A 26968-nucleotide genomic window follows, 5' to 3' on the forward strand; every position below is an offset into this window, starting at 1 on the left:
ATATATATATAATTATTTACTAATAAGGTGTGAATATAGATTTTTATATCAAAAGGTATTTGAATATTTTATGTATAATAATTTGGATATTTATAAGAAAATATTCCAAGAAAATATTTCAAGCGTAGCCATTGTATATCATATCAGTTTAATATCAAAAGAGACATTTCGTGTTAGTGTCTGTTTCATCTTTGACAGTCCAAAAGAGTCCAAACATCTGTCCTAATGGAGATTCAGTTTCATCATCAAATAATACATGTAAACACACGAAACATATAAAAGTACTACTGTAAACTACAGAGAAATTATCTTGATTAATGTAATATATTTTAGGCTTTGTGAGACCCATCAGATTTGTAGCGCTTTTTAACCCAAAATACTAAAGATTTGACTCTTTCTAGTGTTGAGAAAAAGTGCATGTTCATAAAATGACATCATCTCTGAGATTCAGAGTTTAAAACAAAATACAAAACAAACTACATAAATATAATTTTAAGTGCAAAAGCATTATTTGGTCATCATGTACACAAACATTATGTAACTTTGTTCCCCATCAGTTTTTATCAAAGTCTCTCTCCCTGAGTGCTGATTGGTCAAAGGTGTACGCAGAATATTTCAGGTGACCAATCATCAGAGGGTTTGAAGTATTCAGATGCTGATTGGCTCAAAGCCACACAATCTGTTCTTGCTTGTGATTGGCTGTTAGAATTGTTGTTGCTAGTGATTGATACTGGTCAGAAGTTGCAATGCCTCGTCTACTCTGTCTGTATGTCTGAAACCAGGAAGATCAGCCGACAACAACACCTTCAATACTGACGGCTGAGACACACACACACACACACACAGACAGACAGAGAGAGAGAGGAAAAGAGAGATTATAAATAACTATACAAAGAAAAAATTACATTTATCTTTTTATACACACAGTATAATGTTAATTGTATTTCAAATGACTGAAATAGGTTATATTCATATGTATAATTCTCATTAAATATAATATAAATATATTATATTTACATTACATTTTTCATTTTTTTATGTTGTATTTTTTCAAACAACAGAATATTCATATGTATACATATAAGAATAAGTTGAATCTTCTAATCTATTTATTTTAATATTTAGATTTATGTATATTTACATAATATTTATAAATGTTTAGTAATTTGTATTTTAACTGTATATATTCAAAGGCATAAACGTACTTATAACAATAATAGTTATATTTTTTCTATACACAGTATAATGTTAAATGTTTTTAATGCCTCAAATAATACATAATCTTAATTATAAAATATAATATTTATATTTTAAAATATACAATTTTGTCTTTTTTATATTTGTAATTTTCTACTTAATTATTTTACATGTATTTGATTCAAGCAATAGAGTAATTATTAATTATGATTATTTTAATCTACTTAAAATATATTTAGATTATTATATCTTTTTAATGTATTTATTTTTTGTATATGTGACATTTTAATATTTAGATTTGTTTATATTTAATTCATATTTTTTTATATATAATATATGCTAAATGTGTTTCAAATACCTCAAATAATACATTATTTTTCATAAATAGAATATATATTTTTAAAAGCTGTAAAAATGGGTTAAAATAATCATGATTATTCAATTTTTTACAGAGTAAAAAAGAAACATTACCAATTATATACATATATAATTTAAATAATATATTAACTAATATATTAATATTCTAATATCTAAATTAAATGTTTTATTTTTAAGAATTGATTACTTAATTATCATCTTAATTTCATAAATAACATGTTAACTTTGGCAGCTGTAATTGTGAATGTCTTTGGCATGCCTACACATGTCTGTTGATGTTAAACTCTACCTTTAGTCCAGTGAAGATCATGGATACTCCCCTCAGCTCGAACTGTTTGAGCAGTTCAGTCAGTTCATGGACGACAGTGAAGTCTATAGAGCTGACGTGAGCACAGTCCAGAACCAGACAGCGCCGAGGAGACACTGGCAGAAGACCACAGACACAAGACCATGAGCACTCAAGGACATCAGCCGCGGGATTGAAAGTGTGTCTGTCTAAGAGCGTGTTTGTACACGAGTCTGCTGAGATGCTCCGTCACGGGGAAGTTCAGCCCACTGTCCAGCTCCAGAAGCAGCACGCCGTGATCAGACACCTGAACACAGACACACAAACCTGACTGACTGCTGCATGGGAGTCATTTTACAGTGAGTGCCATTTTCATACATCACACTTCATTTCACATTGGTAAAGAAATTATGTATTTTTTCCCAAAACAACAGAAAAATATTTGAACAGAATCATTATTCAATTCTACTTACAGCAACTGAAGTGTATTTAGTGTATCTAAATATTTTATTATGCTATTATGAACTAAATAAGTTATGTTTTTTTTAAATAAAATGTGTATACAAAAGTATATATATATATATAATGAATTTAAATATTTTCTAGATACAATATAATGTTAAATGTGTTTTAAATTTTTCAAACAGTAAGTGAAATGCATTTACTTTATTCTATACAAAAATTAATATTCTTTTTAATATTTATACATTTAAAAATACATATTTATATCAGCTAGATAGATGTTTTACTTGAGTGATATGTAAATACTAATTATATTTAATATTTTATATTTATACTTTCAACAACTAAATGCATTTTTTTTCAATAGAAAAATCAATAATATGTACGTATTTTCTAATTATTTGTAATATTTAAATAATTTTAGATTTTATATATATTATATCATAGCGTTAATTGTTTCAAATGTTTCAAATAATTAATATTTTTAATTATATATTTTAAGTAAATAGAAATGTATTGTATAATATCATTTTTTTTAAACATTTTTACAAAAAACAATAGTCATGACTATTTCAATCTACTAACAGTCCAATTATAAAATTAATAATTTAATTATTAATATAATCACACTTTATTTGTTTTTTTGAGACATTTTGCATAAATTGTCGATTTTATGGTGATTTCTACTAGCACACACGCTAAAGCTCAAACAGAAAGTGGATTTCTAGAATAAAAGTCTTTCATTTACAGCTCACAGTTTGCATTTATCATATATAGCTATTTCATAAAAAATGCACTTGCAACTCACTTTCACTTTGGGTCTGGCCACGATGTGCAACAGCATGAAACCAGAAACCACCACACCTCCCACAATGCCATACTGCACCTCCCAGAAACTGACCACAAACGTCACCAAGAACGGCAGCAGATCAAGTCCTGAGAGAAACAACGAGATTTCAACAAGAATAAATGTTGTATATATTTAAAAATGTTTCTTTGTTTGAATATGTGGCGTAAAGTCTCACTCTTGACTCTCCAGAGCTGAACTGGCACTCTGAAGTCTATCATGGGACTGACTGCGCAGATGATGACGGCAGCGAGCGACGCTTTAGGGATGTAGAAGAAGAGCGGCATGAGGAACGCCAGCGACAGCAGCACTATAACACCTGCCCAAAAACACAGACTTTCAGACTCTCTCCACATTTTAAATGACAGCCTGATGGCAAAGAGTGTGTGTGTGTGTGTGTGTGTGTGTGTGTGTGTGTGTGTGTCACCTGTGACGATCCCTCCAGCAGGTGAACACACTCCGGTTTGAGAGTTCACAGCGGTTCTGTCAGAAAGCAACACATAAAAACACTTAGAAAGTGAAGAATAAACCAACAGACACTTTAGTACACCTGCCCAAAAACACAGACTTTCAGACTCTCTCCACATTTTAAATGACAGCCTGATGGCAAAGAGTGTGTGTGTGTGTGTGTGTGTGTGTGTCACCTGTGACGATCCCTCCAGCAGGTGAACACACTCCGGTTTGAGAGTTCACAGCGGTTCTGTCAGAAAGCAACACATAAAAACACTTAGAAAGTGAAGAATAAACCAACAGACACTTTAGTCCTGGCGTTGAGCGTGCAGACGGACCTTCCGAAGCTGCCCGTGACGGGGTACGCCGACACGAATGAGCCCAGGATGTTTGTGAGACCTGCAAAAACAACATTATAATGAGAAACGACCAATTCACGCTCTGTTAAAACTTCATAAGCGAGGAGAAACTCTCACCGATGGCAAACAGCTCTTGGTTGGCATCAATTCGGTAGTTATTCTTGCTGCCTGCATGGAGAAAAGAGTGTAAAATGTGTCTAAACAGCATCTGTGTTGGTATATACAGAATACAGATATACAGTAAGGACACTCTGAAGCTCTTACTGAATGCCTTTGCAATAGCGATGCTCTCTAAGACGCCCATTAAAGGAATGACAGCCAGACCGCCGCCTAAGTCCTGAGAAAATACACCTGATTGGTCAGTAATGATCACTATTTTACTAGATTGGCTACTTAAAATCTCTCAATTGTCACATATACTTTACTAGTATTATACTATTACGTGACAGCTCAATTTTCTGGGGTCCAAGGACCACGAGGAGGCCACGAGGGGGTGCTAGAGGGTGCTTTTTAAACATTGACTATTTTTATATTATGTATTATTATAAAATATTTGATTATTCTGTTGATAGAACAATGGCCCTAGTTTTTAACATTAAGAAATAAAAACAAATATATTTTCTATTTTTAAAAGTTTATAGATCTGACATTAATAGTGCATAGAAAAAAGTAATTAGAAAAATATATTTAATTCTTTTTGGCTTTAATACAATGGTATTAAATTTTTTTAATAATATAATATAAAGAATATATCAAATATTTTCATAAATATTAAAAAGTAGTTTACATTTTTGTTTATAGAAAAACATTTGATCTTTATAACAATATATTACATTATAAGGATAATTATACGTTTTATCTTACACAATATCAATGGGTGTTTATATATTCAGAAAATATATGGATGTCTTTACACTTAACTTCACATTTAATGGTGAAAGAAACATTTATTTTTTGGGTATTATTTTCCAAACAACAGAATAATAATGATTATTCTAACCTATTTACAATTTATGTTTATTATTTTATCAATTTTAATGCATTTCATTTTTGTATATAAAAGTGTATGTATAAAGTATATGTATAAATATATATACATTATTTTAAGATTATTTATATTTAATTAATATTCAAATATTTTACATATACAACAATGTTAAATGTGTTTCAGATGCCTCTAATAATTTACATTCTTAAGAAAATTACATATAACTGTATTAATATAATTGCAGTAGATCATCTTTTAAACATTCTTACAAACAACAGAATAATCGTGATAATTTTATTATATTATTATACGATTTATTTTTATTATTTTATTTCGATTTCTATTTTGAATTGTATTTCTATATATTTTCTTTTTAGGTTTTATTTATATTTAATTAATATTTAAATAGTTTTAATATCCATTTGACATTTTATATATATATATATATATATAGAATATAATTTTAATTAAATATAATTGTATTATAGCATTCTTAAACATTTTTACAAAAAAAAAAAAAAAAATCATGATTACCTCAATCTACTGACAATAATTTAATAATAATTAAAAATGATAATTTAATAATGCATTTCTTAATATAAACATGCAGTATTTGATTTTTTTTTTAGGTTGCTTTTTTGGTGGGGGTCCTTGCCATCAAAAACTACACTACTATCGCTCACCTTTGCAATGTCACTGAAAGTAATCACCGTGCCATTGGCTACTGTTTCTGAAAGGGGCGGGGCTTTGAACGGAGGCAGTCCTTCGGCAGTTTTTCCAGTGAGACTGAAGAAATGGTGACCGGTGACCTCGGCGGAATACGCAACACCCGTCGCTGCTATGACGACCAGAGCGTTCCGCACTGCGACACAAGAAATATGTATAAATATCTGTCGGTTACATTATAGATTCACAAGATTTTTTTGAGCACTCACTAGTAGCTAAACTCCACACCAGCCTTCGGGCAGATCGGACGAGGAGAGGGGCCTCGTGTTCAGACGAACCCAGAGAATTCTTCATCAGCGTCAACATGACCAGGAAGAACAGACAGCACAGACCCAGAATCACATCTCCAACTCTGAGAACACCGATGATTGAGATACGCGCTTAGACAAGAGGATTTAACACAATAGGAATTAGCAAAATGGTGAAAGCTCATTGGTCAGTGTGCTCACCTGGCCTCAGGTATCTTGTGGAAGGTGTAGTAAACCTGTAAGAAGAACTGCTGTGGGATCTCCTTCAGACCCAGAATATTCTGCACAACAAATGATGCGGATTGACACAACTCCTCAAAGATCTTCAAGGACATTTAAGAAACATGCAAATGAAAAGGCAGGAGGTGTAAGTGACTGTGAGACTCTGACCTTGACCTGGCCGAAGCCGATGGTGACGGCCGCAGCACAGGTGAAGCCTTTAATTACTGGATGTGAGATGAAGTCCAAGAGGAAACCTAATGAACAAACATCAACATCAGATCAGCTGATTCAATCTAGTAAAACATCAAAAAAAACTTTGAAAACACAAAAAATATTCAGTTTAATTAATTAATCCAGAAAAGATAATTTAGTTATTTTCATTTAATAATAAAGCTACAACACCTGTAAGTGCATATAATAATATTTTTTAATAATAATCTATTTTATATTTTTATATTATTTATAAAAATTATATTTCATATATTATTATTTCTAAAAAAACACAAATATTAAATGTAGCCTATTTTGATTATTTATTTATAATTTTATTTATTTATTAATTAATTTACATTTCATCATAAAAAGTGTTGAAAATGTTATAAAAGCAGCAACACCAACAATATAAAAGGGTCAAAGACGAGACGTCACCATTTTGGTGTCCACATCAAATTAAATTAACAAAAGTCATTTTAAATACATGACACTTTTAGTTTTTTGATACTTGAAACCCCCTTTCCGACCCAAAACCATTTGTTTGTTTCCATTTTCATTCAATTATAAAGCTACAACATGTTTAAAAAGTGCTCAAACTGTCAAAAATAACTAATATATATATATATATATAAATAATATTTGATATATTAATATTTGTGAAAACATTCAGTTTAGCTAATATAAAATTTAGCCTTTTGAGTTAATTTTAATACTTTTTAACAACGCATTTAGAAGTTGCTCAAAAATGTCATAATACTATTAATTCTACTACTACTACTAATAATAATATACATAAAAAAAACAATACTTAATATATTATTATAACTAAACATGCTCAAAATAGAATAATAATTACTATTACCATTTTTACTATTAATATATTTTTTATATTATTTATAACCATGGCCGAACTTACCATTGGGCTTGACTGGGCTGCAGCCCATGGACCCCGTGATTAATTTAATCACTCAGTCACTTTAACAACCTCAGTTGTCACATTTTTAAAACCTGTTGCTACATTTTGGTGTGCGGCTTCACAGGCGCGAGCAGGAAGTTGAACAGGAAGTAATAGAATCTGTTACTTATGTGAGAGAAAAAACCCACAAACTTCCTGTTTTCAAGACGGTACTGATTTACAGGCAGCTGAGTCAGCTTTGTCTTCTTGGCTGCATCACTTCAGTCATACTTTATGTAAACTTCGGAGTATATACTTAGAATGTTAATAAATAATAGTTTTTTAACAGTACAATCCACAAAAAAAGATCTGTTTAAAAGTTTACACTCAGTACAATAAGTGTTGTTATTGTTAAATAAAATACTTTAATTTGACTCAACCTGAAACAAAAATAAAAGCTATTTATAAATATTTAAAACAAAAATTTATAAAATGACTATATAGATGACTTAGATTTTGCATGAATCACACCAAAATAGAGTCAAAATATGGCCTTAATGTTAACATTAACCCCATTTCCCATCTTACCCAGCCTCAGTAGAGCCATTCCCGCCTGGATGATGCCACACAGCAGTGTGAGCACCACCGCAAACACAGGATCTCCACCGATATACGCCGAACACAGCAGCGACATGATGGCCGTCGGGCCCAGCGTGATGTCTTTAGATGTGCCAAATATACAGTAGATGAAACCACCCATGAACGCAGAATACAGGCCGTACTGGAAAACAAATAATCAGTGTGTCAAGAAAACCTCCCTCAGTCTCAGTCTGTGGAAGAACGTGAATGTTCTTACCTGCACAGGTAAACCAGCCACTTCCGCGTAGGCCAGAGCCTGAGGAACCGCCGTCAAACCCACCGTCAGACCGGCGATCAGGTCCATCTTCAGCCAGGTCAGGTTATACCCCGGGAGCCAGGTGACTATGGGAAAACAAGAGCGCAGGGCGGCACAGCAGCGTATACCTGTCACCCGCTCCATCAGAAGATCCCAGATCTGCTGACCTTCAGGTCCACCAAAACACCATCAGTTAAGGATCGTGAAAAGAGCTGTAGTGCTTCATCCAGGATGTCGAACGCCACTCAGATGGTGTGGACAAACAAGATCATGGGAAGGGTGGAGCTGACAAGCTCTTCTTGGCCGTATGCTAGTCAAAACCTTAAAGGCAGGGTATGTGATTTTTCAAAAACACTTTAGAAAACTGATTCGGGCCGAATAGCAAAACAAACTTGTAGCCAATCAGCAATAAGGGGCGTGTCTACTCGTGATGTGGAGGAGAGAGCTTTCAGTGAATGGGACGGACATTAGCCGAGCTGAGCGACAGAAAGATAGAGATGGCGGATAAAAAAACAAAAGAGGAAAACGTCTGCGGAAAGATAAGGCAAGAAGTAGGACCCGTGTAAATATCGGATCAGCTTTCCAGAGCTGGAGAGAACTCAAGGAGCGGAGGCCTGCGATCGGACGCCGAGGTTGCTATGTTTCTTCTCAGTAGGTGAGTAACACCGTGTCTACAACAGCTAAAGTCTGACTACACTGGACGCGATCAAACGACCGTTGAAAACCATTTGAAATGTATGTCAGCACGTCATAAATAGAACCCGGCAGCAGTTTTCTGACGGGGATTTGTTGCGGGTTGCGTACGTATATGTGGGGCGGAGCTATCAAAATAGGGGCAAGACCCTTTTGGGGTAGGGGCGTGTTTGTTTTGGTGATTTCAAATATCAACATTGGCTACCAGAAATCCCTTACTCTGCCTTTAAGATCCAAAAAGCTGCTTCTTGCTTCTCCATAAGTTTTTTGTTGTTGTTGTTGTTGAAAGTATATCTGTGGAGAATTCAACACCACTAGTTAGAAAAACTATAAACCTAAAACTACAAGACAGCATGACTGCAAGCTATAAAACACATGATCACGAGATTCAAACACTGCTGATTGTGAAATCGCTTGTTCAGATGTGAATCTGAGTGCCACACCCTGAAATACACCAAAATAATACATGATATTTTGCCTAAAGGAAATTAAGCCTGATTTTGGTATAAACAATGCATTACCATTGGGACATTATTTTAATAAACCATGCATCCAGTGATGATTGTCATTACATTCTCATTAAGTTAATACAGTAGTAAGAAACATTCTGTTCAAAAACTTTTTTTTAATTTAAATTAGTATTAATTTAAAGAGCAGCACAAAAATATCTAATGTCACGTATAAATATATTCAAATTAAAACAATATTTTATTTATTTATTTATGCATTACAGAAATGAGAAATGCTAAAAAAAACTTGTATTGATCTTAAAAACACCCTTAAAAATTACTAAAATGACTAATTCTAGTATAAATTCATTATACTTATAAATAATAAATCAACATATTTGTTTTATTTTATTTTTACAATACAGTAACAAGATACAGTGTAAAATGCAAAGAAAAAAAACACCCTTAAAATGACTAACCTCATATATAAATATTTTCCAATAAAAACACTACATTTTATTTGTTTGTTTATTATTATTATTATTATTATTATTATTTTGTATTACAATAACGAGATACAAAACGCAAAATGGCTAAAATACCCTTATATCTGATTAAGTCAAAGTTTTGACATGAATCATATGACATTTCAAAAGGGTCTCATGACCTGAGTAAACAGTGCAATGTAAATCTAATTATCTAATCTAATCTAAATAATAATAATAATAATAATAATATCTGTTAGATAACCGTATTTACAAACCAAACTGAAAGTTGAGATCAATGATAATAGGCACAATGTGAATTCAAGTTAAAGATCAAACCTCAGAGAAGCCTTTGAGCCTCGTGTTTCATCGGAGTTCAAACATTCCGCTGCAGTATTCTCAATATTTACACCAAACATAAAGATACAATGAAACATTTGTGCAATCAGTGCGACTCTGACGTGTAGCGCGGTTTGAACAGCAGCAGCCCTTTAGTGGCGTCAGCAGCGACGCGCGACGCGATTGGCTGAGGCGTCGCGTCAGCTGATCGCGGTCATGTGATGGATTCACATGGCGGAAGTTTGTCTCGCTGAGTGTAAACAAAGTAAAGACTTTTCCATTTGCCTTAGTAACATTTTTGGAGGCAAATGACACTAAAATGTCGTTTCTGTTCGCGTGGACTTTGTTGGGTCTTCTGGTTTGTTGTGATGTAGGAGAGTGCAGAAGAAGAAATGTGCTTCTCATTATTGGTGTGTAGTAAAACAATCGTGTTTTTATAAATACTGATTTGACAGAATAACTCATTTATACTGTTATGTCTATGCTTGTATTATGTTGTATTTAGGTTGTTTTGATGTTTGTGTTATGTTGTATTTATGTTGTTTTGATGTTTGTATTATATTGTATTTACATTGTATTAATGTTGTGTCTATGTTCTGTTGTACAACACAGCTGATGTGATGGTGGGTTCGAAACGGATGTCTACAACAACACTGTGGTCCAGACCCCTCATCTCCGGGCTCTTTCTGAGCGCAGTGTGATCTTCAAGAATGCCTTCACCTCCGTCAGCAGCTGCTCACCAAGTCGTTCCACCATCCTGACTGGGCTACCACAGGTAACCAAAAGGTAAAACTCTCTATTTTAGCCCTGACCATTGGATATACTTCCCTTGAGCTTTTTTCTGATCAACAGCACCAGAATGGGATGTACGGCCTCCATCAAGGAGTTCATCACTTTAACTCATTTGATGGAGTGCGCAGTCTTCCTCTTCTCCTGAAACAAGCCAACATTCACACAGGTATGATGAAGACCTATTAAACTCTGAATATAAAAATGCTCAAAATATAAATTTTCATGTTAATGCACTTGTTTCTGTGTTTGAGGTCAAATAACAGAAAAACTCTCTACTGAATGACAGGTTTGTGCCAGTGTAGAGCTTATACGATTATTATTTGTATCACAAATTATTCGTACAACTCTGGAAAAAAAGAACATCTTTCACATTTGTTTCTGTGTTTAAGGCCAGATGATAGGACAACTGTTTTTCTGGAGAGTGACTGATTTGTACCAATATATTGTTTCTGTATGGAGATTTGTACGAAGAAAAGGCAGTTATTCATACGACTCTGAAACAGAAATCTCACTCATGCACCTTTTGTGGCTCATTTATGTATTTTAGGTCAGATGATAGAAGAACTTTCTTTTACAAATTTGTATCAGTATAACACATTTTTCGCAACATTTTATTTTTGTACGTTAATGAAAAAAGGCTCAGTACTGCACTTTTTGTGCTTGTTTCTATTTGTAGATCAGATGATCTATCTATCAGATGTATCTTTCTACAGAACAACAGCTTGTTACCAACAGTGTGTGTGTGTATATATACAATTTATTTTTTCTACGAATAGCAAGTTTTTCGTACAAATTTTGGAAAGTAGCATCTAACGATTATGACTTTTGGGCTTGTTTCTGTTTTGAGTCCTGATAATAATACAACTATCTTTCTACCAAATGACAGATTGGTACCAATAGGGCTGGACAATAATTCAATATCAATATGTATCGCGATATATATTTTTTCAATAACGGTGATATGGTTTTTAAACACATTTCCGATATTTCGATATAGCCTACATTACCAGTGTTTCCCATACATTGATTTATTTGTGGCGTTTGACTTCATTGATGGCGTTCTTGGCAGTTTTTACGAGGCTTTTTAAAATAATGTTCATATCGATATCGGAATTATATCGTATCGACTGAAATTAAGAAATATATCATGATATAAATTTTTGCCATATCGTCCAGCCCTAGGTACCAACGAAGCATATCTGTACGACAATTTATTTTTCTACAATTTCTAAAGTTTTGTACAAATTTCAAACAGCTTTTAACACGTTTTTGTGCTTAATGGATGCAGAAACCCAGTATAGAGAGAAAACTTAACTTATAATTTGTTACTAAACACTCAAAACACAAGTGAGCCCTGGAAAAGTTTGGAATTTTACAGAATTCATGATTGTTTTTCTTTGGAAAGGTATAATTGGGAAAAAACATGTTGGTCCGGGCCCTGTATACCCGTTCGATTTCGCCTACACGGAAGAGACCAATTCTGTTCTGCAGGTGGGTCGGAATATCACCAAGATCAAGCTCCCTGTCCGGAAAATTCTTCCAAAGCCAGAAAGCAGAGAGGAGTGAGACGGAAGAGGAACGGCCGTTCTTTCTCTACGTGGCGTTCCATGATCCTCACCGTTGTGGCCATTCCCAGCCTCAGTATGGAGTGTTCTGTGAAAAGTTTGGGAATGGAGAGAGCGGAATGGGGAGAATTCCGGATTGGAAGCCGAAGTATTACTCTCCAGACCAGGTCAAGGTGAGCCTTACTAATAAGGAATAAATTTGAAAAGTCATTAGTTGAAGTTCCTAACCATCAGTATCTTCATATCTGACTAGGTACCATACTTTATCCCTGACACACCTGCAGCGAGGGCGGATATTGCGGCCCAATACACGACGGTCAGCCGGCTGGACCAAGGTTATATATTTTACACCATTCACAGTAATATTTAAAGATTTGCATGCATAGATCTTCACAAATTTTCTGTTTGATTTCGAAGGTATCGGCCTGGTTCTTCAAGAACTATGGGATGCGGGATTTGAAAATGACACTCTGGTGATCTATAGCTCGGATAACGGAATTCCATTTCCCAACGGTCGCACTAACCTGTACGGCTCAGGTATGAAGGAACCCATGCTGGTCTCCTCACCTGAACACCGGCAGCGTTGGGGACAGGTTAGCCAGGCTTACGTCAGTCTGCTAGGTAAGAGCCAATCAACAGCTTGATTACTTGACATCAGGAATGTGTAAATAAACAAATGTGCACAGCACAAAGTCTCTCATGGGCTTGAGTTGTACTGTAACTGCTTTTAACCACTAGATGGAGCTGTACACCTATGTTTAAGAAAACACTGCACCCTCATGCACTTGTTTCTGTGACAGGCCAGAGCACAGAAATACTATTACTGAATGGTAGATTTGTTTAAGAATACATCTGTATAATAATTATTTTTATCTGAATTTATTCGTACTACAATTTTTAAAAAATAGCCAGTTATTTGTATCACTCTGAAACACAAAATTTCACTCCTGCTGCTTTTGAAGCTCATTTATGTATTTTAGACAAAATGAGTCAACAACTGAGGCCAGAGTACAGAAATACTGTTACTGAATGGTAGATTTGTTTAAGAATACATCTGTATAATAATTATTTGTATCGGAATTTATTCGTACTACAATTTTTAAAAAATAGCCAGTTATTTGTATCACTCTGAAACACAAAATTTCACTCCTGCTGCTTTTGAAGCTCATTTATGTATTTTAGACAAAATGAGTCAACAACTCTCTCCTAAGCTACAAATTTAGGTCAATAAAAAAAAAAAACAATAATAATGTACAATAATTTCTTTTTGTATGATAATGAAATGCGCCATATTATTGCTGCACCTTTTTGTGCTTGCTTCTGTTTTTGAGTTTAGATGGTATACTATAACTATCTTTCTACCCAATGACAGATTGTTTTCAACGTAGTGTATGTGTACGACAATTTCCTTTTCTACTAATAGCATGTTTTTCGTACAGATTTGGGGAAATAGCTCTCACTATTACAACTTTTTGCTCTTGTTTTTGTCTTTTGAGTCCAGATAATCGTACAGCTATCTTTCTACTGAATGACATTGTTTCCAACGTAATTTATGCGAACGACTGATTATTTTTCTACGAATACAAGTTTATGTTCAAATTTAGAAAAATTGCATCTCACTATTACACCTTTTTGCACTCGTTTTTAAGTCTAGATAATAGTACAGATATATTTCTACCGTACAACAAATTGTTACCAATGCAGCATATGCGTATGACAATTATTTTCTGTTTGTACGAAACGCAAGATGTTCGTACTACATAAAAAAATGGCGTCCCTTATTAGTGCACATTTTTGCACTTGATTCTGTTTTCTATTTCTTTCTGTTTACCGACAGATTATTACCAATGTAACAACATTTTCTTTCTATTTGTACGAATCACAAGTTGTTCATACAATATTAAAAAATGCGTCCCTCACTATTGCACCGTTTCACACTTGATTCTATGTTTAAGGTCATATCTTTATATTCACACACAGATTATTGCCAGTGTAATGACATTTTCTATTTTTACCACTTGTGAGTTAATTGTATGACACTGTAAAACAGCATCTCTCACTTTTTTCCCAGACATCACTCCCACCATACTGGACTGGTTTTCTTTGCCGTATCCGTCGTACAGTCTCTCAGGGGGCCGTCCGATTGAGTTGACGGGTCGGTCTCTTCTCCCGGCCCTAATCCCAGAACCGTCCTGGGTCACCGTCTACGCCAGCCAGAGTCTCCATGAGGTCACTATGTTTTACCCAATGCGCACCATCCACCAGGGCCGCTACCGGCTCTTGCACAACATGCACTACCGCATGCCCTTCCCTATAGACCAGGACTTCTATGTGTCCCCTACCTTCCAGGATCTGTTAAACCGGACTCAGTCAGGCCAGCCCACAGGCTGGTTCAAGACTCTAAACGAGTATTACTACCGGGAGAGGTGGGAGCTGTTTGACATCCAGTCGGATCCGACGGAGAGGCGGAACCTAGCTGGTGATCCGGCCTACGCCCCGGTTTTGGAGAGCCTGAGGGATCAGCTGCTGAAGTGGCAGTGGCAAACGGAGGATCTGTGGGTGTGCGAGCCGGATGCGGTCCTCGAGACCAAGCCTGAACCGCAGTGCAGACTACTGTACAATGGACTATGAGTGCCTAAAACTTAAGAGGAAACTGTATAAACTTTTCATGCTTCAGGTTCACTGTTTAAAATGAGAACTGTAAGATTGTATTTGTAGTTTTTATATTGAAAATGTTAATAAACATTTTAACAACTAAAAGTTAACATTATCGCATCTCTTTTTTAAATCTCTTTTCTTTATATTATCTCTTCTTTATTTAAAAATATTTGATCATATTTGATTTGGCACTGGTGTGTTTTCATTACCATAGATTCCATATACATGTCCTCTGCTTTACTAGTTTCATTTGTCATAGATATTTATTTACTTAATCATTAATCAGTCATTTTAATACACTTTTATATACGTCATCTCAGATACCTGTTATTCTCAGAAACATTTCAAAATTTCATTTTTGTATTTAATTATTTTTATTATTAATAATGTCATGTCATCATATAATAAGAATATTTTAATGATAATAATAATAATAGTTATTATTATTATACACATATTGGCTTCTTGTCATCAGATATCTAGGGAACAACATTTCAAAATTATTTTTTTGTATTTTTGTATTAATAATAATAATCATAACAATATAATACAACATTGTTATCCTAAAATTTTTAATAATATTTAATAATAATAATTATATACATTACTATTTGGCTTCTTAAATGTCAACTCAGATACCTAAGGAACTAGATTTCAAAATAATATTTTTTGCATTTGATTGTTTTTCTGATTAACTCACAAGTTTGTTAAAGCTGTCTGAAATACTATATTGAAAGTGCTCTCTCATTTAAATTATTTAGAAATCTGTCAACGTGGTTAAACCGCGTCATGTTTACCCAAAGGTGTAACTATAGAGAAGTCAACAAGTCAATATTTTAAATCACTTATTAATGAGACTACATTTTCAGGTACTACGCACTTAGATTTCCTTTTCTTCTATTCTATAGCAATTATTTAAAAAATATTGGATACTGTTATTCTCTGGTTCATGCGTATGTGCGTCTTTACGCACGGGATTTTCTCTTTTCTAATTTGCGCTGTGACGCCAGAAAGACGTTTATTGATCAATATAGACAGGTTCGGTGACAGAGAAACAATATTAACCCATCACACATCACATCTACCTGACGTTAAAGGCTCCCCAGCCGTCTCCAAACGGGCAAAGACGCGCAAATCAATCCTATTGGCCGGAAATATGAATCATCTAGTGGGGAATGACGAACGAGATCACGACTCCGAGGGGTCTATATAAACTCCAGATGTGGAGAACATCAATCCAAAAGCTACGAGGCATCACAGATCACAACACACGCGTTTAGGTGAAGTGCGCAATGGAGAGGTCCGTCAGATCCGTGCTGGTGTTCGTGGCTGTTTCCATCCTCATCTCGAGCCATCCTACAGACGCCTGGTACAAGCAGTCCACCGGGCCGAGCTACTATTCCGTCGGGAGAGCCTCGGGTTTGCTGTCCGGGATCTCTATATATGTTTGAATGTACATGAATACACATTAACAATAGGCCTATAAAAGCATTAAAAAAAAGTTTTTCCTTCATGTTTCCACGATTCATAAATTCTGTTACAGATGAAAAGGTTAAAACATTAAAACCCATATAACTGTATAATTTGGTTGCTTTCTACATCCTTTGAAATCATGAAATGATAACTATATAGCAGGGACAAAAATTGGCATATATAGCCTATATATATATATATATATATATATATATCTCAAAAGAAAAATAGGGCCAATTCAAGCACAGAAAAAGCTCATTATATTGAAGAATTTTACATTAAAACTGTATTTGAGTCAGATTAAATGTAGACAATATGATCTTTTTTATTTCTGATTTTGTTTTCTTTATTTTGAAAAAAAAAAACATATTTATGAACGACGTAAACGTCAATTCAGGCATCAGTCAGAATCATAACTTCCATTAACGTTTACCGTGCCGTTTCCCCCTCAGGCCATCTGCGTAAAGGACGTTTCTCCAAACCTACAGAGCTGCGAGCTGGTTGAGGACGGTTCGAGCACATTTCGGTGCAAAGCAGACGTGTTTCTCTCGCTCGATTCGCTGGACTGCTTCTCCTCCTGAGCGGAACCCGTCTCTCTCCCTCCCGACCCGAACATCTCTTCCATTTCAGGAGTATTTACAGCCAAGGCAGGGAGGCGCGCTGTTGACATTGAATGTTTACTTGATTTACACCAGGGATGTTCAGCGCTGCTCCTGAAGATATGCTTTCCTGCAAAGTTTAGTTCTGTATCAATAATAATCATTTTCATTCTGATTGATATTGTAAATCCATCCAACTTATTGAGGTCTGTGAATGTGCGAGACTTTCCATTCATTAGTCGCTATAGGTAAATACCAGGAACGGCCCGGGAAGAATAAAAAAAAGTGCAGTAAACGGTAAAAACGTTTTGCGATACAAACCCATATGTTTATAATTACGATACTGCATTAAAATAATATGATAAGATATGCAAGTTTTCAATATCAAGCAGCATAACTAGCTGTTGTACCGCTAAAAAATAACCGGAAATTGCCGCGGCCACTCATACGTAGGTTATAAATAAGTTTGAAACGGTTTTGCGATATACAAAAACTCAAGTGAAATTGGGCATCAATAGGCCTACATTAACATGTACAGTAAAGAGATTGATATTAGTTTAGTGTATTGGAAATGCTATAAGTGAAGTCAAACCGAATTCAAGTCACTTCCAGTGTGAACACACTTAGTTTCAGCTATATTTTGCAGGAAAACAGATCTCGGAGAGCCGTTTTGAGCAACTCTGGATCACACAATGTGAAGTTAGCAACTTTAAATTTATAAATGGAAAAATACAAAATCCACAGAAACAAAATGGTGGTATTTTCTGTTCAATCTGTTCTCCTCTGCGTCCAACCAGTCTCCTGTACCTAGACTTTCAGCTGTATTAAATGTTCATAAAAAGATTTCACTGTTATGAGCAAAAACTTTCAAATATGTTTTCTTTATTTTATTAAACTTGAAAGATATACCATTCATTCTGTGTACGCTTGTGTTGTGCATTTGCGCTGACGTGATTTGTTTTATACCGTTCATTGTGTGAGAAATCAGCACAAAACAAAATATCAAACACATTAATGTTAGTTTTTAATGATGTTTCTATTCACAGTGGCTTTTTTGCATTCACAAAAGTGTAACTAGAATTTAACTTGAATACTTTTAAAAAGTGGCGCAATATACAGCATTTAAATAGCAAAAATACATTTTATATCAACCAAATCTCAATGAATAAACGGATAAAGCAACATTATTTCAAATGTATTTACAAAAAAAAAAAAACTTGCTACAGGTATGATTATGCTTCATATAGACTTCATAGTGTGTAATTTGTGCGTTTGGCTCACCTTGGTACAACAAATCCTTTTCAGATTGAATCACCAAAACTCAACAACTATTAAAAGTGCTGGATCACAAATAAGTCAAAAGCAAAACATGATTCATAATGCAAAAAAAACTCAAAAACAACACACTGGACTCTTTCTGAACTGACAGGGTGTTCAATCTCTGAACGGACCGTGTTGAGCAAAGATGTACACAAGGGGAAAAGATTTTATAAGTGATGATTAACCATGGTAATGCACACACAGGAAGTGGGGGATGTCAGGTGGAAAATTATGGGATGCTCGGACGAGCAACTCAACCACCGCCAAGAGAGCATGATTTACTCTTTAAATCCATTTTATATACTTTCACAGTGTAAAATATGCATATGCAAAAATATGTAAGATTATTGCATTTTATTAGATATTTTGTCATTTTGTTAGTTTGTGTTTAAGTAAGAAGAATATAAACCGGCATTTATTTGGTTATTGCGTCATGAAAAGTGTGTAGTCACTCCATTCTGATTAATATCAGAGCATCATATATAATAAATTCCATCAGCATTGTGAATGGCTCCTCCGTGAGTCTTTATTGAGTTTTTAAAGGAGGCATGGTTCTCAGAGCAGAGACACGGCCTCCAGGTTCTCCTTGATGATGGTGTCCATGACGACCTGGAAAACTACCTGTACGTTGGAGGTGTCGGTCGCTGTGGTGAAGTGGTGGTAGATGAGTTTGCTGGGTGTCGTGTTGAGAGACACAAACATTGCGGCGATGAACCGGGCGGCAGCATCCACGTCACAGTCAGCTCCTGTGAACAATATCACAGGGAGATGTTTGTGAAAAAAAGTGTCTTGTGCTCACCAAATGCATTTATTTAAACAAAAATATAGTGAAAACATTAAAATATTATTACAATTTAAATTAATGGTTTTCTATTTGAATATATTGTAACATGTAATTTATTCCTGTGATGCAAAGCTGAATTTTCAGCATTATTTCTCCAGTCTTTAGTGTCACATGATCCTTCAGAAATACTTCTGATATGCTGATTTGCTGCTCCAGAAACATTTATTATTATTATCAATGTTGAAAATGTTTTTGCTGCTTAATATTTTCTGAAAACTGTGATACATTTTTACTCCGGATTCTTTGATGAATAGGAAGTTCAAAAGTTCAACAGCATTTATTTGAAGTAGAAATATTTTGTAACATTATAAATGCCTTTACTGTCACTTTTGATCAATTTAATGTGTTCATGCTGAATAAAAGTAATAATTTATATTTATTATATATTAATAATATTACCGTTTGGATATATAAAATATTTATGTAAAAATATTATATTATATATTAAACCTATTATGTAAAAATTATAGGTTGTACTATCTTGCAGATAGTATGCATTACAATTAATGCATTATATATATACTTCAGAGAAGGTGAAATATAAATATTTTCCTTTGCATGGGTGTAAAAGTAATTCTCCAAGGAATATATAAGCTATAAATCAGTTTCAAAACGTATATCAACATGAATCCAGTTCAATAACAACTGGTTTGCAAAACAAAACAGGAGACTGCCACAAAAACATATGAATTTCTCAATGATGAATTATGCATTAAAAGGAAACCCTGTATCCGAGAGAAGAAAGGCGAAGTGAAAGTAATTGACGTTTTCTCCATTAAAAAAAAAAAGCTAACCAAAAAAAATGAAGTGAGAGTCTATGAATATCTGACGAGATCTGCTCCAAACTGCAAGATTGATGAATGGGATTCATCTCTAAATTTTCAATGCTAAATTGACATTTGCATGATGCATGTACAGTACTTCTGGGTCTATCTGAATTAACAGGTGAAATGTAGTTGTGAAAAGGTTTTATTGTAATCTTCTATGAAGTGGGATTAACTTTGTCATATACAAGTGTCAGGGAGGCAGCGGGAAGGAGGGGAGAGCGAAGACAATGTCATGCAAGAAATTTCCAGCCTCAGCCGTCTTGACCTTTTCTCCCTGAGGCAAAAACTACAGGATCCATTCCAGCTGATTAAACGGCCAAACTACAAACCCAAGCCGACATGGTGGATTCAGTCTTAATGGAAGGACAGTGCTACAGGACGAAAGGACGAAAGAAAAGACAAAAGGATGAAAGAAAGAAAGAAAGAAAGAAGCAAACAAATGAAAGTGAACAAACATAAGAATACAAACAACTAAAATAAAGAAATAGCATATAAATGAATAAAACAAACAAGAGAGAAGAGAAAAGGGAATGAAAAAAGCAAATGAACAAACAAATGAAAGAAGAAAATCAAGGAAAATGGACAAATAAATGACAAAGATACAAACAAACAAAAAAGAAAGAACTAACAGAAGGAAAATAAACAAGTGACTAGAAGAAAAACAAACAATTAAAAAATAATGAACGAACAAGAAAGAATAAACTGGAAAAAAGAAAATGAACAAACAAAATAGAAAAGAAAAATTAAAGGACTGAATGAACGAAAGAACAAATGAAAAAGAGAAAGAATAAACAAATGAATGAAAAAAAACAAGAACAAAAAAAACAAATGAATGAAAAAGAAAGAACAAACAAACAAATAAAAAAGAACAAAAAGAAATAAATGATTAAAAGAAAAACACATAACTGAAAAAGAATAAACAAATGAACTGGGAACAAAAAGAGAATGAAACAAACAAAAGAACACACAGAGAGAGAATGAACAACAAAAGAGAATGAACAAAAACAAATTACCAAAAGAGAAAGAATTAATAAACAAGAACAAACAAAAGAATGAACTAAGAAAAGAAAAAGACAACTTAAATAGAATGAACAAACAAACAAACAATGAAAGAATAAACTGGGAAAATAAGATGAACTAACGAAGGACAATGCACAAAAGAGAAGAAATGAATGAGCAAAACAAGAACAAAGGAATGAACGAAAGAAACAAACAAATGAAATCAAGAACAAACAATTGAATGAAAGAAAAAAGGAAAAGAACAAATAAAAGTAGATGAATGAACCACACAAATGCTAAAAATGAATGGAAGTCAAACGAATGAAAGAACAAAAAGAAACAAGCAAACAAAAGAAAGTGAACTATCAAATGAATGAAACAAACTAAATCAGAGAACAAACCAATAAAAGAAAGAATGCATTTGGGAGCAGTAGAAGATAGAAATGCTTGCCAATCCTGAGCTTTAATAAAGGACATGAACGAACAAATATAACTTTGCGAGCAGCTGAAGTAAATAATAAATAACTTTCTTTCAGAGAAAGTAAACATGATTCATGTGTAATCATAGATCCGTCTCTCACCTCTGAACTGGGGAAGGTAATGCCGCAGATGACGCCCGGAGTGGAGAATCTTCTCTTGGAAAAGATCAATCTTGTTCATGAATAATATCTGCAAAACAAGAAGAGAGACTTACACGCCACGCTGGGCAAAACCCATCAATCAGTAGCTCTGTAAAATCAGTCATTTAGGACTAGAATTGATTAGTCAATTACAAAAGCTATAGAAAGTCTCCAAGAAGTAAGTTGTGTGTGTGGTTACAATGACCAACTCGACAAAAAGAGATTATAAAAGGAATAGTTTGACCAAAAATTTTAATTTACTGAAGATGTAGATGAGTTTGTTTCTATATCAGAACAGAGTTGGAGAAATGTAGCATTGCATCACTTGCTCACCAATGGATCCTCTGCAGTGAATAGGTGCCATCAGAATGAGAGTCCAAACATAAAAACATCACAATAATCCACACCACTCCAGTCCATCAGTTAATGTCTTGTGAAGAAAAAAGCTGTGTGTTTGCTGTTTGGACTCTCATTCTGACGGCACCCATTCACTGCAGAGGATCCATTGGTCAGCAAGTGATGTGATGCTAAATTTCTCCAAATCTGAATAAAGAAACAAACTCAGCTACATCTTGGATGGCTACATTTTCAGCAAATGTTCATTTATGGATGAACTCTTCCTTTTATACTTCAGTGTCCACAAAAGATGACAGAAAGAGAGAGAAAAAAAACGGCGAGTTCGGCTCAGTATAATGGCCTAATTAACAACTTAGTCCAGTGATGATTTTGCCCAGCGTTTCAAAACAACACAGTATGACTAACGTGGCTATAAAACGCATCTTAACAAGGGCAATTAGCGCACCTCATTACACGGAAAGAGGTTTACGGAGGGCGTACAATAAATAGACAGACAACAAGCAGACCACCGTCACCCACATGGACAACCTAAATTATGCCTGCTAGTTTAATTATCAAACGACATGGGCAATTATAACGGAGTCTGGGCTAACTGATGACGTGGGCTGTAATTACGAGAAGTCTGGAGGCGAGGTTACCAAAGCAAGCTACGATGAATGAAACCACAAAGAGTGCCGTCTAAACGAGTGTAGACTCTTTCATCAGGTGACTGCAAAACCATGAGTCGTAAAACTGAGTTTATAACGAGATGGAGGTCCAGAACTTGAGAAGAACTCATTGATACTGGTCAAACCGGTGACGTAAAGTTAATGTCAATGTAAAAACGACTTTGGTAACAGTGTATTTTAGAGCAAAACTGTAGAGAAAACTAGCCTATGAGAGGATGGGGGGGAGGGGCTAAAAATGAGAGGACTTGATGATGTCAGCAGAAATGGAAAGTCATTTCAGAGGCAAATTATCATCACAAAAGATTACTCGTTTATTTTTATTACACTCTATATATTTTTTAATAGTTTTCAGTAAATGCAAACGTACTTAAACTTGATAAATAAAATAAACTAAAATGAAAATATTTTGCAAGGCACACTTAAAAACAAAACTTGTGCATGTGTGCTCAAATGACCTTTTTTTGGTCACATATGTTGGGCGTTTCGCGTCGTCTCTTGATCGACGACACTGACCTCCTCTTGAGCTAAAGGGACGATGAGATTGGATGAGCTCTCTCGGTTAATTGAACCGTTTCTTACCATAGAAGTACTTCTGAAGAAGATGTTATTGCAGATTGACGAGAACAGCTTGAGGCTCTCCTGCAGTCGATTCTAAACAAGAGCATATATACACACACACACACACACACACACACTAATACATAATTTACTTATTGTTTTTTAATACTAGCATACCGTTTTAACATCTAAAAACTAGTTTTCAGTTTTAAATAACTCCTTGGTGATCTTGATTCCTGAGGCCTTCATTTGTTTGTTCAGGAACATTAACTGAAGTAGGTGAATGCAAAAGTAACTGTTTTCGCACCATAGATGGATCTTCTACTAGCGTCATGTCGTATCCACTCAGAGCCACGACGAACAGCACGGCCCTCACATCCTCAAAACAGCTGATCCACTTCCTCCTCTCTGTCCTCTGGCCTCCAACATCATACAATCTGTGGAGAGAAAGACACAAAATGTCCTCGAATGGAAAAGAAACACCTCAGTATCATTAGTCAACACAAAACCAATTTAGCTTAGGTATTACATCAAGTTACAAAAGTACAGTGGATTTTGAACATCATTTCATGTTGACTTTTACCAACAGCGTCACATATGCTAATATGCTGCTAACTGCTAGCGACACACATCCGCACATGTGAAAAACAGACCAACGGGCTCTTGATGTCATCAAACAAGCGTCTCAAATTAACAATCTCCACCAAATTCCCCCTCACTGTGTTTTAGATCCCAACACTAAAAGAGTTAGCTTTTTAGCTAGCAGTTAGCAAAGAGGCATCAAAACAAAACAACATCTCAAAACATGACATGTTTCATTATATATTTCTCCACTTCATGTCTTTTTTTTTTTAAACTAAAAAGAGTGGGAAAATGGCGTGCGTTTCTTCTCAGAGCTTTTTTTTGGTTTCCTAAACACAGAAGTCTCTCTCATTCTCTCTCTCTCATATTTATTTTCAATCTTCCACTTTATCCTGTGCCATCTCTTCACTATATTTGTGGGAAAGATTCCCCCACACGTCTGAAATGAAAACTATCAATACACACACTTCAAACATGATGGAAAAATAAATCTATATGTGCCTTACGGGACACTAATACATGAGGGTTTCCCATAAAAAAATCAGACAAATTAACTGAATCATGAACATAGCTGATGCTGACACTATGATATTAACTGCTACATTAGTTTTCATGTACAATAAACTGCAGGTAAAAGGATCATGTTTAACGGGAAAAATGTGTGACCATTTTAATTAAAAATAGAAAGCATACTTATTTTTAATGAAATATGAAACACACTAACAAAATGTATTATATTTATACTCACTTTTATACATTGCTACATTTATACTCAGAATTTACATGCACACTGTACACTCACAATTCATTACCATTTAAAAATAGATATATTTAAATTTAAAACGATTTCTTTAGAATTTACTTTTATGTTTAGATTTATATATAAATGTTTTATAATTAGGCTATATAAAGGAAAATATTTATAAATCTGAATTCCAATTTACTTCAAATCTATATCTGTAATAATGCAATATAATATCATATAAATTGCGCAATTGAAATATATCTAAACATTTATATAATGAATAAATCGTTGTAAATCTAAATATAAAGATGTATCTATATAGCATTTTATTGACTATTCAGCTGCAACAGGAAATTTAAACAAGAAAAAAAATAAATAAATCAAACCAGTGTTTCTTCCTGTTGTTTTCTGGTTTGTCACGGGTTTTTCCAACAGCACAAAGGGTTAATAATGGCTTTGTTTAATTATGGGATGATCTGATGTGGCCACATAATCAAGGTGAGACAAGGTGAGAATCGTGCGGTGTTAAACACACTGATCAAGACGCAAGTAATTTCACTGATCATTACACTGTTAATTACAGCTCACATGTCAAGGGTGACCCGGAGCCACCTGATATTTAGATTTCGGCTGCAGCGAGGAAATTATTTTGGAGATTTCATTAAACTCTCGTGAAAAAACAGTGAAATCACTTCCTGTCCAACAAACCTATAACACCATGTTGTTCCTACTTATGTCCAATTAAGAAAATAGCTATACAATAATTATTGCATATAATAATCAGTGGAAGAAAATACTTTTTAATGTAATTAATTACTCTTTTATGGTTGACAAGCTAAATGCAAGTTATTTTGTTAATAAGAAAATTAGGAACATTTGGCCACTTGAATAAAGCATCAAGACTGAAAATGAAATTAAGTGCAAAACCGTTATCAAAAATTAATCATGCAAATTACTATTTAAAATAGTATTATATTTACATATGGACATAAGAAAAACTCTTTTTAGATAACTATAACAAATTTAATGAATGCAAATTTTGCAATATAAAATAAAAATGAAGCATATATCCACAAAAATTCATAAAAATGCATAAATAAATATAGGCATAAAAATGCATTAAAATGCATAAATCATGCATAAATAAACAATTAAATAAATATGATTTTTAATGTTGATAAGTTAAATGTAAGTTATTTGGAATTAGTCAAATTAGGGGTATTTGACCACACAAATATAGCATCAAGTTAAAAAAAAACAAATAAAGTGCAAAACTGTTTGCAAAAATGAATAATGCAAATTATTTAAAACGGTACTATAGCATTTACATATGGCCATGAGAAACAGTATTTTATTGTCTTTGTCTATTGCATTTTTAGATATAGTAAATAAAATGAATGCAGCAATACAATAAAAATGAATTAAAAGCATTAATAAACCCATAAATGCATAATAAAAATGCATAAATAAGTAAATAAATAAATACATAAATAAATAAACAAACGTTCGATTTAAAAAATGAATAATTGTGGCAGGCAAAGGCACATATGCAGCAGCTATGGGTGTTCATATCAGAAGTGAGGTGTGAATCCAGTGATATGATAAAGATCATGAGGTTTCAGCATGGGACGCGTGTGAAGCGCTGCGATAAGGACAAGCAGTCGAGCGTGCAGAAGATTGACACTAAGTTATTCCAGACCGAATTCATTCACTCTAGAGCTCATGAGGAACTAAACAGATTTCATATAACAATTACTCCACATAACATCAGCTTTAGAGTTCACTGCTTATAATGAACATAAAGGACTTAATCATAGTGGGGCGCCCTTATTTTCTTAATTCCACTCTGATTTCAGTGTTTATGGGATTTATTGCTCATATTTATACTCTATAGGACAATTTAACTTAAAAACCCAACAAAGAAAACAGATTAACAATTTTTTTCAGACGGAAAAATTGACGTTTTTAAAGACCAAACTGTGAAGAGGACTAAATGGATTGGCATCCAACTGGGTGTTTCAAACATCCCTACATCCCACAAACAGTTTCATCTTGTTTTGATTTTATGATGTTGTAGAAGCTCTTTTATTAAAAACTGTCATGAAAGCCGTGGAAATTTAGATTTAGCATTATGTTAAGTAATGCAATATAAATATTATTGCAGAAGCCTTCAACTGAAGCCAATAAATTAGCCAACTCTCAGGGCAGAAAGAGCCCAAGAGAAGCAAA

General features: G+C 34.1%; 3 protein-coding genes and 1 pseudogene across 5 annotated transcripts in view; 2 read left to right on the forward strand and 2 right to left on the reverse strand.

Moving 5' to 3' along the window:
• Window positions 1-151: 151 nt before the first annotated feature.
• On the reverse strand, window positions 152-8552 carry LOC107745975 (sodium-independent sulfate anion transporter-like). 2 transcript variants are annotated; one of them, XM_016560006.1, is made up of 15 exons: window positions 8128-8552; window positions 7860-8052; window positions 6332-6417; window positions 6143-6222; window positions 5903-6045; window positions 5651-5829; window positions 4244-4316; window positions 4097-4147; window positions 3959-4019; window positions 3815-3870; window positions 3349-3489; window positions 3132-3259; window positions 2067-2168; window positions 1865-1999; window positions 153-819 (listed from the first exon to the last, which is right to left on the reverse strand). In XM_016560006.1, the coding sequence occupies exons 1-15, from the start codon at window positions 8308-8310 to the stop codon at window positions 718-720; spliced, it is 1713 nt and encodes a 570-aa protein (XP_016415492.1). In that variant the 5' UTR covers window positions 8311-8552; the 3' UTR covers window positions 153-717. The 2 variants fall into 2 exon arrangements, with proteins under 2 accessions (XP_016415493.1, XP_016415492.1); XM_016560007.1 differs by lacking the exon at window positions 4244-4316 and having other exon boundaries at window positions 152-819; window positions 4097-4187.
• A 1815-nt stretch (window positions 8553-10367) lies between these two features.
• Window positions 10368-15157, forward strand: LOC107745978 (N-sulphoglucosamine sulphohydrolase-like; annotated as a pseudogene).
• A 1235-nt stretch (window positions 15158-16392) lies between these two features.
• LOC107745990 (neuropeptide B-like) lies at window positions 16393-17630 on the forward strand. Its single transcript, XM_016560022.1, has 2 exons — window positions 16393-16592; window positions 17073-17630. The coding sequence occupies exons 1-2, from the start codon at window positions 16440-16442 to the stop codon at window positions 17199-17201; spliced, it is 282 nt and encodes a 93-aa protein (XP_016415508.1). The 5' UTR covers window positions 16393-16439; the 3' UTR covers window positions 17202-17630.
• A 519-nt stretch (window positions 17631-18149) lies between these two features.
• The window catches only part of LOC107745977 (guanine nucleotide-binding protein G(o) subunit alpha-like), a 31955-nt gene continuing 23136 nt past the window's right edge, over window positions 18150-26968 (reverse strand). Inside the window, exons 6-9 of one of the 2 annotated variants that reach the window (XM_016560010.1) lie at window positions 23720-23849; window positions 23310-23378; window positions 21791-21878; window positions 18150-19285 (exon numbers count right to left, since the gene is read on the reverse strand). In XM_016560010.1, the coding sequence (XP_016415496.1) occupies window positions 19095-19285; window positions 21791-21878; window positions 23310-23378; window positions 23720-23849 (478 nt within the window). In that variant the 3' untranslated portion in view covers window positions 18150-19094. Of the gene's footprint in view, window positions 19286-21790; window positions 21879-23309; window positions 23379-23433; window positions 23506-23719; window positions 23850-26968 lie in introns of both variants that reach the window. The other variant, XM_016560009.1, reaches the window with a different exon arrangement.

Source organism: Sinocyclocheilus rhinocerous, unplaced genomic scaffold, assembly GCF_001515625.1.
Source record: "Sinocyclocheilus rhinocerous isolate Xijiao unplaced genomic scaffold, SAMN03320098_v1.1 scaffold1339, whole genome shotgun sequence".
In the NCBI taxonomy this organism is placed as follows: Eukaryota; Metazoa; Chordata; class Actinopteri; order Cypriniformes; family Cyprinidae; genus Sinocyclocheilus; species Sinocyclocheilus rhinocerous.